General features: G+C 32.8%; 1 protein-coding gene across 1 annotated transcript; it reads left to right on the top strand.

Moving 5' to 3' along the window:
* Window positions 1-14,602: 14,602 nt before the first annotated feature.
* LOC121240592 (expansin-A4-like) lies at window positions 14,603-16,737 on the top strand. Its single transcript, XM_041138073.1, is given in 4 exon segments — window positions 14,603-14,855; window positions 15,194-15,512; window positions 16,089-16,177; window positions 16,180-16,737. Coding segments are annotated over 4 exon segments (777 nt in total). The 5' UTR covers window positions 14,603-14,704; the 3' UTR covers window positions 16,398-16,737.
* The last annotated feature ends 864 nt before the right edge of the window (window positions 16,738-17,601 follow it).

Here is a 17,601-nt window from a genome sequence, read left to right as displayed (position 1 = left end):
TCTCTCTCTCTCTCTCTCTCTCTCTGTTTTTTTTTTTTGGAACAATCTCCACTCATTTTTTTAGACTAGTTCTCAACCCTTTGTTATTTATTATTCCAGAGGATAGGCTCCGCCACGTGGAGGGCTCGCGGGCGGTACGAAACGTTACGAGATTTCTTACAATTTTTCTTGGGGATAAGAAAAAATGGATAGGATATAATTTTGTAGGGTATAGGTATATCCTGATATGCCTTTTTTTTGGAGTTTATTTACGTATTCTGTTTTTCCATTTGCATCTACTTCTTCTTCTTCTATTTTTATTGAAAAATACTTTAGACATAAAAAATTACACAACAATAAATTTACAAACTAATGTAATTTAATATAATACATCAGATTATAAAATTATTTTTATTATAAAATAAATCTAACCGATCTCATAAAATCACATTAATTTGTATAATCTCATTATATATGTAACAATTCTTTTTGTTATATACAAACAAGGTTAAGATACTATTCAATTTTTGAATATCTCTAATAAAGGGAGGACAAATACATTAAGGTTTGTTTGGAAATAGCTCATTCTAAAATTCTTATCTCATCTCATACCATCTCATTCCCAAATATAATTTAAATACAAAATTTTTAAACTAATCATTATAACTTTTTCAAATTAATCATTACAATTATTCCAAACTTTCAAACAAAAAATTAAAAATAATTCATTTTTTTCAAATCTTCAAACAATAATAATATAATAAAATTATATTATAACAATATTTTAACTTTATAATATTTTTTATTCAACTTTTCTTCTCTAATTCTTCAAAATTCAAAAAATACTCAACTTAAACTATCTCACTATTATTCATAAACTATCTTACTAGTATTCACAAAATTTTCATCAAATCTTATTCTCCAAACGAGCTCTAAAAGTTATTGTCGATCTACTTAAATGTCGGACTCCATATACCATCCAACAATAATTTGGCCATGTCAGTGTATAGGGTTGGGGGTTTTATTTTTTTAATGAGAAGTGCTATAATTATAAAATAAATTCATAAAAATAAATTCGTAAATTGTGACTTCGTGTGATAAATTAATAAAAATAAATTTATAATTTAACAGATTACATTTATAAGTCACGTCAGTTGTGAGTTTAATTTTGTAAAATATTTTTGTGACTAAAATATTTGTCTTTTTCAGTAATAGTTATAATTGGTTAATTTTTTAAGTTTATGATTGTTGGAAAAAAATGAAATAAAAACTGTTCGTGATGAGGGGTACATATTACATATGGTACGTAAGAGGATGTTAATCATGCATGTACTGCTGGGATCTCAATTTCATCTTTGAATTTTATTTAATTGGATCTCTCTTTCAAAGCGTTTGAGTATTTTTAGAATCTTTAATTCTGACAAAGAAGGTGTGAATCTAAGAATAGTTTAGTTAGGACGCAATGTAGAACGCAATTAAATATTGTAAATATATATACTAAGACTCGACTTTTCAGATATGACTTATAATAGATTAATTCGATTAGCTTGTCAATGACTGTCCACAAAAAATTAAAAATAAAAGAAAATACCTATAATAGTAAAAATACTTGGATGGAATTCATATATATAAATAATTTATGGAATTATTTTTTTTTTTTAATTTTCAAAGTACCCATATATATATGATAGATATAGGTAGTGTTTTGTGTTGTATGCATTATTGATACGAAGAGCTTTTAAGTTTTTAATACCAGGGTATGCGGATTTTTTATTTCTTTCTTTCCTTGGCCGAGGGGGCTGAAGTGAGGCGTGGGTCAATAGCCCCTAATGTGACGTAGCTCTAAAAGATAGGTACAACCGTAAATAGAGTTGTATAGAGAAATATAAAGTGAATTGTTATATATTTCTATCTGTAGGGTGGCGGATTATTGATAATAAAAGATAAATAATAGTTTCAGTAGTAAGTACACAAGCGTCGCGTAAATATTTAAAAAAAATTAAATAAATACGAGATTTATATAAATAATAATAATTTTTTAATAATAAATTTTAATTTTTTTTCAAATTAACTATATAATATTTATACACTCTACAGCAGTTTATAATATTAATCGTCATGTAACTTGCAAAAGATGACAAAAAAAAATAAAAATAAAGAACAAGCCACGATCGATGCAGGTAAAAATGAGATAAAGCAACCTGACACTCAAGATCAAGCGATTTAATTATGTTGTTGTTTTCATACAAAGAAGTTTCATTATCATAAAGAGATATTATAGAAATTAATAAATTTAGAAAATGGTATGAGGACATATAATATATTAGATTTATTTTATAATATAATTTTATAATCTAATATATTATATTAAATCATATTATTTTGTACATTTATTTTTATAGAATCTTTTTATAATAACAAAAAAAAATTATCTTTCACATAATTAAAAAGAGAAAAATTAAACAGACGATCATTGATCAGTGCAGACAATGGATATGATCAGCAGTGCACAGTATTAATTCGTAAGCTAACGTAAAGAGGTAAAAAGGACCCCACCATTAGAATTAAGAAGTCTATTTTTTAAGTACATTGTTTAATTATGGGATCTAAAAGATTCATGACACCGGCAGCAGCCTGCTTGATCATGTTTGTACAATATGCGCAGAGAGCTCTACGGTTCAAGATGTCACGTGGAATCACACCCATAATATTTTGGTTTTATCTCAAGCTCTTTTTTTTCCCCTTCCAATTTGCATTATTCAAGAGCTTTTTTTTTTGCAAATAGATGGAGCTAATTAAAAGCAAACTCTGAATAAGACTATTTTTATTATTTAATTTACAAAGTACGAAGAAAGGGGAAAAAAAAAATTTGATGGGGGAAAGTGTGACAGATGGAGCTAATTAGGCATGCATGGGACATGACGTTGAGGGGATCAGGGTGTCGAGGGAGAGGCAGAAAGTGCAGGAGGACATGCGAGACGTACTAGTGGCAGTGGATAAGCCAAATAAACTTCTAATTAAGGTTAAGGGCGTCAGTTACAAAGGGGGAATCGACGATGGAGTGGATCTCTGTCCTTGAGTCATTCTCTCTCTCTCTGCTGCCTGAATGTAATATAAAGTCTTTAACTTGGTTCGGTTTGTCTGTTTGTTTTGATAGGTAATTGGTTGGTTGGTATTTTTTTACGTGGTTCGTCTGTCTAAAGCCTAGAAGATACCGAAACAACAGGGCCCACAGTCGCGGTTGTCCCGTCGAAAGTTTCTACATTGTAACGGTGTCGGACACGCCTTGTTCAAGGAACGAATACGAAATACCTTTCTTTAGCTTTCTTTTAACCGGCTCATATTTCCCTATGGTTTCAGGAAAAACAAACCCAACTTTCGTTTACACCTGTCAGTAAGCAATGAGCATGCATTTCCGGGTCAAACTTAATGTCGTGTTACGAAATTGTGTTAGACTTGGGTTGGTCATCCGTTCGAATTTTCTGACTTTCCTTTTTTATGTTAATCTGATCAGTAAAAACTAAAAAGGGGTGAGATCGATCATCGATGTCCTACAACTCACGACTTCATCAGAAATATGGATATGAACAAGTTTATAAAAAGAGAGAGAAAATTAAGTCAAACGAATGATTAGCCTTCAATGGACCCACTTTGATATTTTGTTATAAAAATCTATCCGCAGCTCTTCATCCAAGCAATTATGACAATATTTTAGACGTATTAGCTGGAGTATCAACGTGTGTAATTCACTTTCAAGATAAGATTTTTATTTTCAAAATATCTCATATAAATATTTATTTTCACAACCCATCTTATTTAATAATTATTATAATTATTTTAAATTTTTACATAAAATAAAATAAATAATTAAATTTTTTTAAATCTTAAAATAAAAATAATATTAAAAAAATATTTTAAAAATATTTTATTTAATTTTTAATTTTAATTTTAATTCATTTCATTTTATTTCATCTATAAAAACAAACGAAACTATTCGTTAAACTCGAATAATTGGGACAATACATGAGGTTTACGCAATCTTTGTTAGATCAAATTCTCGTGATAAATCAAGTTTTATGAATAGGTAGTTTGCGATTATATAGAGAAGTCTTTTGATTCTCGAACACTACATCAGCCTTAATTTATATTTCATAATTAGATGGGAGAAAACAACAATAAATAAAAGTAAATAACTTTTATTAATAGATAACAAAAGGAGAAGAAGAAAAGGAGAGAGGAAGGGACTGATGTTAATCTCTCTCTCTCACCGGGCGGGGGAGCTGAGCTTTGGAGATGAAGATAGTTTTTTCGTTTTGGAGAAAATTAATGCCGTTTTGAGATAATCACCATATATCGTCCATGAGTTTAAATAGCAATTTCAGTGAGATATAGGTTTCAGTGTTTCACCCTTTGTCGGTACGTTTTAGGAAGCCTCATATCTTCATATATATGTACTTAAATGATTATAAACCCATGATTCCTCAACAAAAAAGATTAGCCTTATCAATACTGCACTGCCACCATTGGCTCAAACACACATATAATAAAATAAAATGCTGACCACAATGATGATGATGGTCGCCCATTAATTATTCTTATGCGTCACAAGCATGCTCCACTTCTATAAATCCACAACTTTAAGTGCGTGTTTACAAATAGATTTCATCTTTAAATTCTCATTTTATTTTATTTTATCTCTTTTTTAAATTAATCATTATAATTTTTTTAAACTAATTATTACAACTTTTTCAAATTTTTAAACAAAAAAATAAAAAATAATTCAACTTTTTCAAATCTCTAAATAAAAATAATATTATAAAATAAAATTTTAACGATATTTTAATTTTATAATATTTTCTATTCAACTTTTTCTCTCTATTTTCTCAAAACCTAAAAAATACTCCAATCAAACTATCTTATTACTATTAACAAGAGAGAAATTTTATACATAAATTATTATTCACTTCCATACTCTACAACTATAATTTTTTTTTTTTCTATAGGGTGTGAGTATATTTTTTATAAGATATAGAATGTAAGATAATAAATAATAATTGATGCATATAATTTTTCATTCATAAAATTATCATCTCATCTAACTCTCCAAACGAGAATATCATATCCATGTGTGTAACGGCCGTACAATAATTTAATGGGTATCTACCTAAATCATCCCTACCCATTTGTCCATTTCTCTAATAGTAATTAGCAAGAAATAATTTTATACAAAAAGCAAAGTGTCATTACATTATCGCCCTAATTGGTATCCTACACCAAAATTTGCAAATCTTGAGCCGATTAGATTAGTAGGCATTAATAGTGGGATCGAGGTATCTGACATTTCACTTTTACAGGCTACATGAGTTTTATGTTTTTGGCAATTAGCGATGATGAAGGAGCATCAGAGACCGAAAGAAAAAAGGGACAAAACAATCGTTATTTTATATTGGATAATGTTAACAACCAGCCCAGAGCTCGAGAACACAAAGTTAATTACGAAAGGCAAAGCAGTATTTACAGCTAATAAAAGGAATCTTCCAACAGAAAGCAATCTGCAGTAGTGAAGCGAGACCATCGATCATGTTCTACGTACGTACTAGGAAAGCTTTCGTACCGCCCAGCGGGAGTGGGGATACAGAACAGGACTGGATAAGCCAGATCGATCTAATGTATAAATCTAGATCTCTGTTATCTTTGTATTACGTAGATCAGGTCTAAAAAACAGCATGTGATTGCTTGTGAATACAGCATGTCCGTGTTAGCTCCGCCAGCTAGCTGTCTCCCATGAGAGATCTAAAACCTTTTAAAACAGAGGATGCTTAAGGGTCGGTGCAGCACCAAGTACTGTGAGAAAATGCATTAAACAAAATTCATTGAAAAGGAACCTTTATTTTTTATTTTTTAATCCTTTCATATTCATTCTTTGATTTTCTACGTTTTCTTAATTCCTCTATTATTCATAAAATTATCCTAATTAATTTCTCTTTTCTATTCAAACCAAACTATCACATCTCATATAATCATTACAATTTTCACAAACTCATACACAAGATATAATAAACAATTAATTTTTTCAAATTTTAAAATAAAATTATATTATAATAATATTTTATTCAACTTTCAATAAAACAACTCATTTCATCTCATATGAACTGTGTAACCAAACGAGATTTTAATTTGATGTTTTTCAAATCTCTCTTAGCTTTCCCAACCCAAGTTTACATATATTAAGATGAAGGGTTTTTATTTTTATTTTTTAGAATGAATTAAGTGGACTTGGTTTTAACGTGCAATGAATGATTGACCTCAATTTTATAAGTGCAAATATTGGGATGGATTGAATATCCTGTTGCTTATAAATAACGCAAAATGGATGGATAAATTAATCTTTATTTTGTGGAAAAATATTTAATTAAGAGCTAAAATCAATTCAAGATACATTAACTTTCTTAATCTAAACCCACATGTTATTTCACCTTACGTTCAAACATCTTATGATCACTGACTAGTGTAATTGATTGTTAGGTTGACATAAATAATTGGATCTTTGTCACTTTTCTGCGTCTAACTAACAAACTTTCACGAACATCTGCAATCGTTAAAAATCATTGTTAGTTATCCATTCTCCCTCTCTCTAGAGTATAGAAATATATACCTGGAGACTTCCAAGTATTGTAGCAACGAAAATCAAATCATGCAAATCAAACTACGTCATGGCAAATTATTATTGGTATGGAAAGCGCATCCTCTGCACTGACTTGCAAATTTAAGCTTTCAGCTTGACGTGATAATTAGATTGTACCACAGCAAGGTACAAGTTTGCAAGCTTTGTTTATGTAATGCTCTATATAAACCACCTAGCACTTAATGTCTTATTCTTTAACAATAAACTATTACTTTATTCCAATTTATAAAACACATCCAGTATCCTCCTGCCATGTTTTATATATACATAATACCGACCCTATGACGTTGGAGATTAGATTCTTGGTGAGTATATGCTTGTTGGATAAGGTCTCGTTGGATTCGGACTTGATCTCAACTCATCTAATTATTATAATTTTATTAAATTTCTACATAAAATATAATAAACTATTTGACTTTTTTTAATTTAAAAATAATAATAATATTTTATTTAACTTTCAACTTTCATTTCAACTCACTATCCAAATCTTACCTTAAACTAAATAATATCGATCAGGAACTCATGTTTTTTGTTTTTTTTCTGCGAGCTTAGATTTAGAGCCAGTTTGGATTGCAACTCATCTCACTGCTATTCATAAATTTTAATGCATAAATATCACTATTATTCACAAATTATTTCAACTCATCTTATCTTTAAATCCAAATGTGCCTTAAAATATATAAAATTAACGGTTTGGTGGGGGTGTTTGGGACCTTGCGGGGAGGTACTGGACCTGAACGAAATGCTCTATGACATCGATAGGTCCGGTTGTTTGAATAGCATTTACAAATTACATATAGCCATGGGGCGGAAGACCAAGGATTTATGGCCCATAAACGTGTCCAATCGTGCTCATTTTTGAGCTTGAGACAAACCGGCCCAAAACATCAATGGGTAATGCAATGTAACCGTCCGCTTCTAAAAACTAGAGCAAAGAATTGAAAAAGATTATGAAAGGCCCATAAAAAAAAATGAAGAAGAAAAAAAAAAAAAGATTGTGAAAGAAGACTGGTTCAGTTTTACGAAAAAAAGATCGTGAAACAAGGCATAATAAGAGTAATAATGCCTGAGCATTGCTGCATTCACACTTTTTGAATATGAGTTTAGGAAGGAAATCAGTATAAAACCTCAAAGTCAAAGCTAGTTACTTAGTTGACAATTAATGAATAAAACAACATCATTTCTAATACAATCTTACCGATCATGATCTATATCTCACTACCACTCCATATATATAAACTACTTACTACGTACACCACTCTTTCTCTTAAGCTAAAAGCAAGAAGATGACCGTATCATGATTCTCTTCGTATCATTTTGCTTCTCCTGAATTTATATATATATATATATATATATCCTTATCTTCCGGCATCTTTATGATCTTTATTTTATACATTTAATTGGAGGCTCCAGCGTCCTAGATCTGCTGCAGTACTAACCCATTGATCTTTGAGCGGCTGAGGGTCCTTGTTTCCAATGATCATAGACCTAGATATATATAAAAAAGAACATAAATATATATATTTTAAAGAAAGAATCATTATTTTGGCATCCAACCACTTACACATCGATTGGCTGGCCGAGAAATCACGTCCTGGGAACTCAAAGAATGTCTGTTGTTGCTCCGAAATTGTGCAACATGTGCCTACCTGAGAAAGTAAATTTGAAATTGTCTCACACCTACCTTGAGTTGAGTGCAATGATTTTGCAGCAGGACCCATCCCAATATACACTATATACATCCAGCTAAAGAAACAAAAAATTGTTTTCTCCCCAGTTGGGGGTCACACATGAATTCACAAAGCTAGCTTAATTTGGGCATTCGATCGTCGCATTAATTAACACACTTGGCAACGCGCGGTAATGATGCATGGCCAAAAAACTATTCAATGATTCCTAAAATGTGCACTACAAGAAGGAACTCTTATTTATGTTATTTATAATACCCACACACACCACGCACGTAATTATTAAGGGGTACGTACGTACGTCATAATTAGAAGGGTCTTTATATAGTTAGGGTTCATTGCGGCCAAAAGCTTAAAGAAGATGCCTTCATAAATTAAAGCGCTCTTACACTTGCCCAACGGCCAAAGAACTCTGTCTCTGGTTAATTTGATTGAAATGATTTATCTGGATCATGTTAGTTTAAGTTAGTTGATGTGGTAGTTAGTTCGATCTGCATGGAGCTGAAAGTAGCTAGCTACAGCTGGAAGGGACGTGAGTACTGAGCATGAAGCACTTGGGGACCCTCCAAATTAGCTAGCTAGGGATCAATATGCAAATTAAGACCGATCGAAGCCCAGGCTAGTAGTTGATCTTTGGCCTGCGAAAATGAAAAGGAAAAGTTAAGTTATAGTGGGACTAGTACTACTGGTTGTGGTGCCTTGCATGGGAGGAAGAAACTTGAAGATACATGATTCTGAATTTGCTTGCTCAAGAAACTTGGAACTTTTCCTTTTGGGGATCGCGTAAAGCTAAATATAGTTGCTGTACATGGACACATTGGGTTTCAAATATATAAAGAGGAAACATGAATATGGTAAATGGTCCCTAGCTTGATCTCTCAGGAAAGAAATTAAAGAAATTTGGTCCCTAGGTCTACAAAAGATTGGGCAAGTTTTCAATGAAGCGTGCTGCATGCAGCATGCATATGAGAATTCATTCTCTCCTTAATCTGGGAGCTGAGATTCTGGCATTTGTTTCTTATTCCTTATATATTCATGATTTGTGTGAATGAGCCTTAACTATATAACTAAACCCAAAAGGAATTTACTCACTATTTTTACCAAATTCTCTCCTAACTCTATTTCTTTGATAATTTGGGACACCTTGATCCATTTTGAATGTTGCTACGATCAGCTTCGTCAACTCTAATTGCCAAATTTGTAACTCGTTATCCTCAGTAAGCAAAGATGTTCTGGAATAGTTGGTAGTCTAATTAAGGCTTCATTTGAATGTTAATAGTCCTCTGTAAATAACAATAAAATAGTTTATAAATAATAATGAAATAGTACGAGCCAATTGTGTTATCGAACATATCGGGCGGGAGAGTTCTGCTAGCTTTCAGGTGCTATACAATTCAAGACGAATACTCGAAATGGAAAGATAATAGTGGAGCAGGTAGCTCGTAGTATTTAATTAATTAATCATACGTATACAGTTGATTGTGTGGAAGGAAATAGATCAATTAAATTAAAGGATACTGTCTGCAGTTATACCAAACCTTTTTTAAAAAATATGTATTAGTTTTTCTTGAATATATAGCCAGAAATATGCAAGCAGCTCATCTTAATTAATGTCACCTTTAATTTATATATAAGAGAATGATATTCTATAATTTTATATTTTGCTTAAATTATACGTTTATTTGAATCTAGCTAGCGGTCCTATCCTATGTGGCAAAACCTTCAATTAATTTGGACTACATAATCGGTTTTCTACCAAAAAAAGGAATAAAAAAAAAAAAAGCACGACTGCCTTAGATCATCCACATTGGTCTGTACATATGTATATGTAAAATTATATTTACATAATATGACTTTAAAATCTTTTACATTGGTTTATGCATATTTAAATATTTAGCTAACTATGAACAATACTTATCTAAATTTAGATAACTACTATTCACTTTACAAAATATATTTTAATCATTATTTCTCTCTCCACCCACTCTCTTTCTCACAATCTTTCATTTTCTCACTCCTTCAACAACAAAACAAACATTCACATGTGCATTTATTTTATTATTATAATATATTTTATATATTTTTTATTTTATTATATTTTTAATATAATATATAAAAAAATATGAATTGGTACGTGAAAAAGAATGCTATACGCCCGCCCTTTGATCAGCTAGCCTAGCTCCAATATTAGACCTTGATCTGTAGATCAGGAACATGTCTACAACTTAGAGATACTTCATCGATCTTTACTTAACAAGTGGATATACTTGGTACGTGAAAAAGAATGCTGCCTACAGTAAAAAAAGTAAGTTATGTTGACTACCCAACTTCAAAAGAATGATGCCAATCACGTGATTCCGCAGGCTAGCTAGCTTCAGCTTACTATATTTATATATATAAGCCTTTCCACCATTTTTCTTTTTTGTTAAAAAATAAAATAAAATCATGTTATGGTCCCCACTTTATTTAAGGTTTTCGATCGTCGATGTTATCCTTTAATTTGGATTTAAACAATTTGATCCAGCCTTTCGTCCGTCGAAATTCACTAACCTAGTGTTGATGCATATTCGCGAGCATGGGCGACTCGGCGCTGTCTGTGCTCAGGTTGTATCCTGCACAGTGAAAAAGGAGTACCTCATGATCCGTTACACCTCCAATACTTAATACTTAAGTTAGTTTTGATGTAAGAGATGAAAAAGTAATAATAATAAAAATAAGTGTAAAAGTTAACCTCATTGTTGGTTGCAGGTGGTGTCTATTTATACTTGCTGACCTGGTCTCTATAGTAGTGGGGTGTTGCATTGTAAGAGATCGTATACTTATGCGATTTGCTCGCCGAGCTATAAAATATTTATGTTCGCTATGTGTAGCCTGAGCTCTGGGTTGTATTGAATGCGACATTCTTTTTGCTTTGAGTTCCTCCTATCTCATTAATGTGGCATGTCTTTTGGTCTCTTCAAACTTTATCCTCTGCACTTAAATGCGACAAACCTTCTTTCTTAAGTTTTTACTAGCTCATTAATGTTCGGTGTGAACTGTCTTGAATATTACTGGGTTGCATTGAATACTACATTTCTTCTTCCTTAAGTTTTTCACGTATCTTCTTATTGAGTTTTTGACGTGAACATAGCCCGACCTGGATCTCATACCCAGGTTCTGACCCAAGTCTTCCCAATACGTTCGGCCCTGCCCATACCCCATATTTGGGCTCTGACTTGGGCCTTACTTCTAGCCCATCCCAAGGAATTTACTCCATTCACACCTAGCTAGCAGCTTATTAATTCTTTCTTAAATATCATGCAATATGTGATACCATGTACATGATGTATTATTGTTTTCTTTGAACACCATGCATGCACGAGAAAGTTTACTAATTTAAAATTATTTTGTTATTTAGTTTTGAATTTGGTGTGTACATATATAAGAACCATGTACGTACGTACCGGATAACGATTAGCATGTACATTGATCTTGTCAGTGTTTTCACAGATAAGGTGAAGAAATTAATATTGGTGGCATTCTCACATGCATTGATCCAGCATGGGTCATGGGTGACAGGTGGGTGCGTGTTGTTCAACTACAGCTCAATTATTTTGGATGACGTGTTGGATCTCGTAGATCTGGCTGGTGGATGAAATGGGACACACTGGCCGTGCCACGCCCCCTCCCAAAAATCCTACCTTAATGCGAAACCAGTAAAGCGCACCGTCCTAACCGTTTAAGTCCATCATAATCTACTAACTATTATTCTTGCCAATTCCGGTTCGCTAAATACAAATTGAAAAATGATAAATACATAACACTATACATAATAATATTTTAAAAAAATAGATATTTTTATAAAATACTTTATAAAATTAATATTATTTTATAAAAATATCCTTATTTTATAATATGTATTATAAAATATGTTCTGAAATGTATTGTGTAGATATCATTACTCATACAATAATTATAATTTATTATAATCTGATCGTAACTCATGACTAAAAAATACTAAACTGATAAAGAAAATAAATAATAATTACAAATCGATGCGCTTTGATTCAATACATCATCACACTGATTCATTAATGTAGTTCAAGTCATCTGGATAATTCACATTATTAATTTATCCACAAACATATATATTATATTTAATCTTATCCGTACAAACGAATATGACAATGGGGTGCCATTAGCTTCGATTTTATTTTATTTTTTATAAGAAATAGATATCATTTCATTCTATAAGAAAGTTATATTTGCGACTCAAAATTACAAGTTAAATTAAATTCCTGTTATAAGCTCTCCATACACAAATATCTTTACGACGACATTGTCTGAACTTCAAATCAATTAATAAGCTTCAACTTCTTAGAAGCATTTTGGACGAACCAAGCAATTAAATTAAAAAAGAAAAATTGAGAATAAGTATAGTTTATTTTAGCATATGAGATGAGATTAATTGAAATTAAAATTAAAAGTTGAATAAAATATTATTAAAATATATATTTTTAATATTATTTTTATTTTAAGATTTGAAAAAATTGAATTGATTATTTTATTTTATGTGAGAATTTAAAAAAATTGTAATGATTAGAGTATTGGCATTAGATTAGCCAAATTCTTTTTTATCTTTATATTTGACTAATTTTAACAATAACTGGCCCACATTGAATTAGCCAGAGACTTTTCATCTCAAATATGAGTTACAATAATTTTATTTTTTTTTTCAAATATGAAAAGTCCTGTAGCAAGTCTAAACCTATTGTTTATTATATTTCGGCTCATTCTCTCTCTCGCGGCTCTTTTCTTTGATATCGTGTGATGAAATTTTGTTTATTAGATTGTGAAAATGATAATTATTGGAGATTATAGGAGTTTATGAAAATAGAATTAATTAATTATAAAAATAAAAAATAATAATATTTTATTATTATAGAGAGTGTGATGACTAATTCTAATATAGACTTTAAATTTTGAATGATTAGTTAAAAGTGAAAAAGTTACATATTAGTCAAAATTTGAAGAATAAAATAGTCAATCCAATGCCAATGTTCATGAGATGAATTGTAACAATAAACAAGGCATAAGAAGGAAGACTAAGGTCTCGTTTGCATTCAAAATCCACCTCAACTCATCTCATCATTACAATTTTCTCAAATTCATATACAAAATATAATAAACAATTTAACTTTTTTAAATTTCAAAAAAAATTTCATAAATTCTTACATAAAATATAATAAATAATTTAAATTTTATTCTACTATTTACAAACTATCTCAACTAATCAATGAATCCAAATCACTCGTTGAGACCGTGCTAGGAAGTAGGAAGCTTCCTACGGCGTGATACGTGTAGCCGGCGGTCCGGAGCTGCGGCTCGCCACTCACCAAAAGGATTTATTCAATTTGAGCGGGTAAATTGTTGCGGCGGCAATGGACTTCATTTCCCATTTAAGAAAGCGGAAAGCCTCAACATCTCCGAGGCCTGAGTTAACCAGTAAAATAATTGTTATTGGCTATTTAAATACATATTTACGTTAGCAAAATGTTTTTAAATTTGGACTTTCCATTTTTTTTTTTAAATGATAAGACAAATCACGATTTAAAACAACTCCCAAATGAATTTAATTAGGTCAATTATGTATGGACTTAATTTTTCCTCTAATTAAAGTCTATGAAAATTGAGTTTTGAATAAAATCAATTAAAAAATAATGATCCAATTAATTTTATGCATATAATTTAGGCCAAAATTGAAGTAATTGTTCAATTAATCGGAGTCAAACGCCCTAGTAAGTAAAACCAAAGAAGAAAGTAAAGATATTTTGTAGAAAAATACACCCCAGGCCCCCAGAAAAAGGAGAAATCCTTCCTCCTCATACGCCCCAGTTGATAGCACAACTTGTAAATGAAGCAAAGTGGTCTCAGCGTTGAGGCATAGGCCCCTTTTGTCCCACGCCATCATTCCATCACCTATCTCCATTTTCTGCCCAAAATCCCCCATTGTTATTAACAGCAAAGCCAGAAATCACCAGTGGTAATACCGTCCTTTCGAAAAAAGGGTTTAGAGAGGTTGAAGGGAAGTACCGCCACAGAAAAGGTAAAAAAGAAAGAAAAGAAAAGTGACAATTAATTAGGGAGAGACCAAACACCATTAATTAAGGGTCATAATTTCTTTTCCGAAATCTAACGTCAAAAAAAAAAAAAAAAAAAAAAACAATTAATGATAATTGCCTTCTCAGCTTCCATAAATAGCACCCAACTCTCTGCTTCTGCTCACAGCCTCCAGAGTTCAGACCACTTCTACACAGACACAATACTAAGGGTTGAGCCATATCTCCTTGTATATCTTGGAGCTTTCTAAGATATGGCTGTCATAACTGCTATGGCCTGCATTCTTTCTCTGATGGCACTTTTGACTCTGGCTGACGCCAGAATCCCGGGCGTTTACTCCGGTGGACCGTGGCAGACCGCTCATGCTACTTTCTACGGTGGCAGTGACGCCTCTGGAACTATGGGTATTGTATTTCCCACTCATTGTCCCAACTCATCAAGTCTACAGAAATTGAAAACCTCTCAAGCTAGTACCTTTTTTTTAGCTCCGTTTTCAAGTCCTTGAAGCTTTACTAACCATGGATTTAGGGTCTCATATTCGAATAAACCACAAAAGAGCAGATGCTTCACGGCTGGTTCACCGGTTTTATCCACTCACCAAGACTCACATTCTTCACTAACTCTAAAAACCCATTTTCCATTTTTTCCCGGAAAATTCATATATCATTCTTTCACTCTTATTGGGTAATCTTGGAAAGCTATTTTCTCATATTCATGTGATTTTCTTCTTTTTTCTCTACAGGAGGCGCTTGTGGCTACGGAAACCTTTACAGCCAAGGCTACGGCGTGAACACAGCTGCACTGAGCACTGCCCTGTTCAACAACGGGTACAGTTGCGGAGCTTGCTTCGAGATCAAATGCGCTAACGACCCACAATGGTGCCATTCAGGTAGCCCCTCCATTTTCGTCACCGCCACCAACTTTTGCCCTCCCAACTATGCGCTTCCGAATGATAATGGCGGGTGGTGCAACCCTCCTCGGCCCCACTTCGACCTAGCCATGCCCATGTTCCTCAAGATCGCTGAGTACCGTGCCGGCATTGTTCCCGTCTCTTACCGCCGGTAAGCCTCTCCTTTAAACTACGTTTTCTTTTTTAGCTTTCTTTGACCGTCAGCTCCTCGGAGCTCTGTTTAACGCCTGTAAAGCTGCGGACCTCTTAAGAAAAACGATCAGTGATTAATGTCTATATCACAATCGTTAAACCAAGCCACCTCAAGCCATGTGATGGGCCGTTGACTGTTTTTTCCTCCACTTGTACTGACTACAGAGCCCTCTGAGCAGTGAAAGTACCACAAAAACTTGATTCCCTAGAGATTTCCATTGTAGTACCTTGAAATTTAGTCAATAAAATCAACTGTCCATCAATTGCTGACATATCAGAATCATCTCCTCTCTGTCCTCCGCGATTGTCACGTCCTAATCTTACCACAACGGACAGAGCGCAGAACTGGCCGGAGCTTGCGTGACGTATGATCTGGACCATCAATCTGAAAAGGGTTCTGGTTTTGACCCAGCCTTTTCCGTTTAAAGAAAATACATAACTTCCAATTGAAAACGGAAGGACCAAACAATTATCATTTATTGTATTTTGTCATTTAAAAAATAAAATAATTTTGATTGTCGTATGTTTTGTGTAGGGTGCCGTGCCGAAAGCGAGGAGGGATCAGGTTCACAATCAACGGCTTTCGTTACTTCAATTTGGTTCTGATAACCAATGTCGCGGGTGCAGGGATATAGCAAGAGTGAGCGTAAAGGGATCAAGGACTGGGTGGATGACTATGAGCCGTAACTGGGGTCAGAATTGGCAATCAAATGTAGTTTTGGTTGGTCAATCAATCTCCTTCAGGGTCATAGCAAGTGACCGTCGCAGCTCCACTTCATGGAACATTGTCCCTTCCAATTGGCAGTTTGGACAGACTTTCACTGGGAAGAATTTCAGGGTTTGAGAAAAATTCCGAGTTTCTCCCGCTCAATATAATGTCGTGTTTTTTTAATTTAATATTTTCCGTTTATTTTGTTTTTCTTGGAAAGTTTGATGTGCGGGAAAAGAGTAAGAAAATGCGGGAAAGTGTGTTGGTGGTGGTGAAACTTTTTGACTCTGGGTAGGGGTGTTGTGATCAATTAGTGATGGTCATGGTAAAAGGGGAAAAAGGGAAAGCAAAAAGTGAATGTTAGGCGCTGAAGTGGCTGCTAATTTATGAAAGCCCGCGGCCTTTCTTCCTCTTCTTCTTCCTTTTTAATCTATACCTATATATATATACATGAATGATGAAGTATTTTAATTTAGTTTGGTCTTCGGTGAATCGTTGCAGATTGTGTGCATATGTGAATTTAAGATTCTGAAACATCATTCCAATGCGAGGAAAATGTCTGGTCTTGATTCTGAATTTCTGATAGAAAAATTCATCATTGCGAGATAAGTTCAAGTGGCAGGCAAGCAGGCAATGAATTGACCATAATCGACTGAAATTCTTGCTATAATTTGTAGTTCAGAGAGGTTGTGCAGTAGAGGCTCGGCTTTTCAAATATCTTTTAACATTTGCAAGTAGAAACTTCTGCGAACTTCTGGATTCACGAGTAAAAGTAATCCGGCGTTGGAAACTTGAAATTAGTCCATGGTCTGTCTATTGGCGAAAAAAGGGCAAATGAAAATACACCATGTAATTGGATTAGTGGTAGATTTGAAAAGGGTGAACCAACCACACAAGCAAGTGTAGTGGTACCACAAAATAAGATAATCATGGTCAATGTCTTTTTGGTATTGAGAAATTTTAGAATATTTTTTTATTTTGACCGTTTATATATTTAATTTTTTTTTTAATAATTAAAGAAGTGACTATTAATGTATTGATATTTTTTTAATATTTAAATATGTTAAAAAATATTTGAAATAAAATACAAAAAAAAAAAAAAAAAAAAAACCAAAATACAAATTACACTAGGCGGCACACAAAGTGGGCATGCCTAGGAGGCATAGTTGCTCCGCTCTTCGGCATTTAGGTTTGCGATCACAGCCATTAGAGCTAATTCAACAGTCCCATGTCATCAGCGCGACTCCCCTCCCTTCCCACTGGCCATCGTTGCTCAAGGACGCTTGACCTTGCTGTTTAATGCCTAATTGTCTCAAATATTTAGTTGGATGCGTTGAAA

This window comes from Juglans microcarpa x Juglans regia, chromosome 1D, assembly GCF_004785595.1.
Source record: "Juglans microcarpa x Juglans regia isolate MS1-56 chromosome 1D, Jm3101_v1.0, whole genome shotgun sequence".
NCBI classification, from domain to species: domain Eukaryota; kingdom Viridiplantae; phylum Streptophyta; class Magnoliopsida; order Fagales; family Juglandaceae; genus Juglans; species Juglans microcarpa x Juglans regia.
Note: the sequence above shows the minus strand (reverse complement) of the source record. Positions and strands in the feature narration are given on the sequence as shown.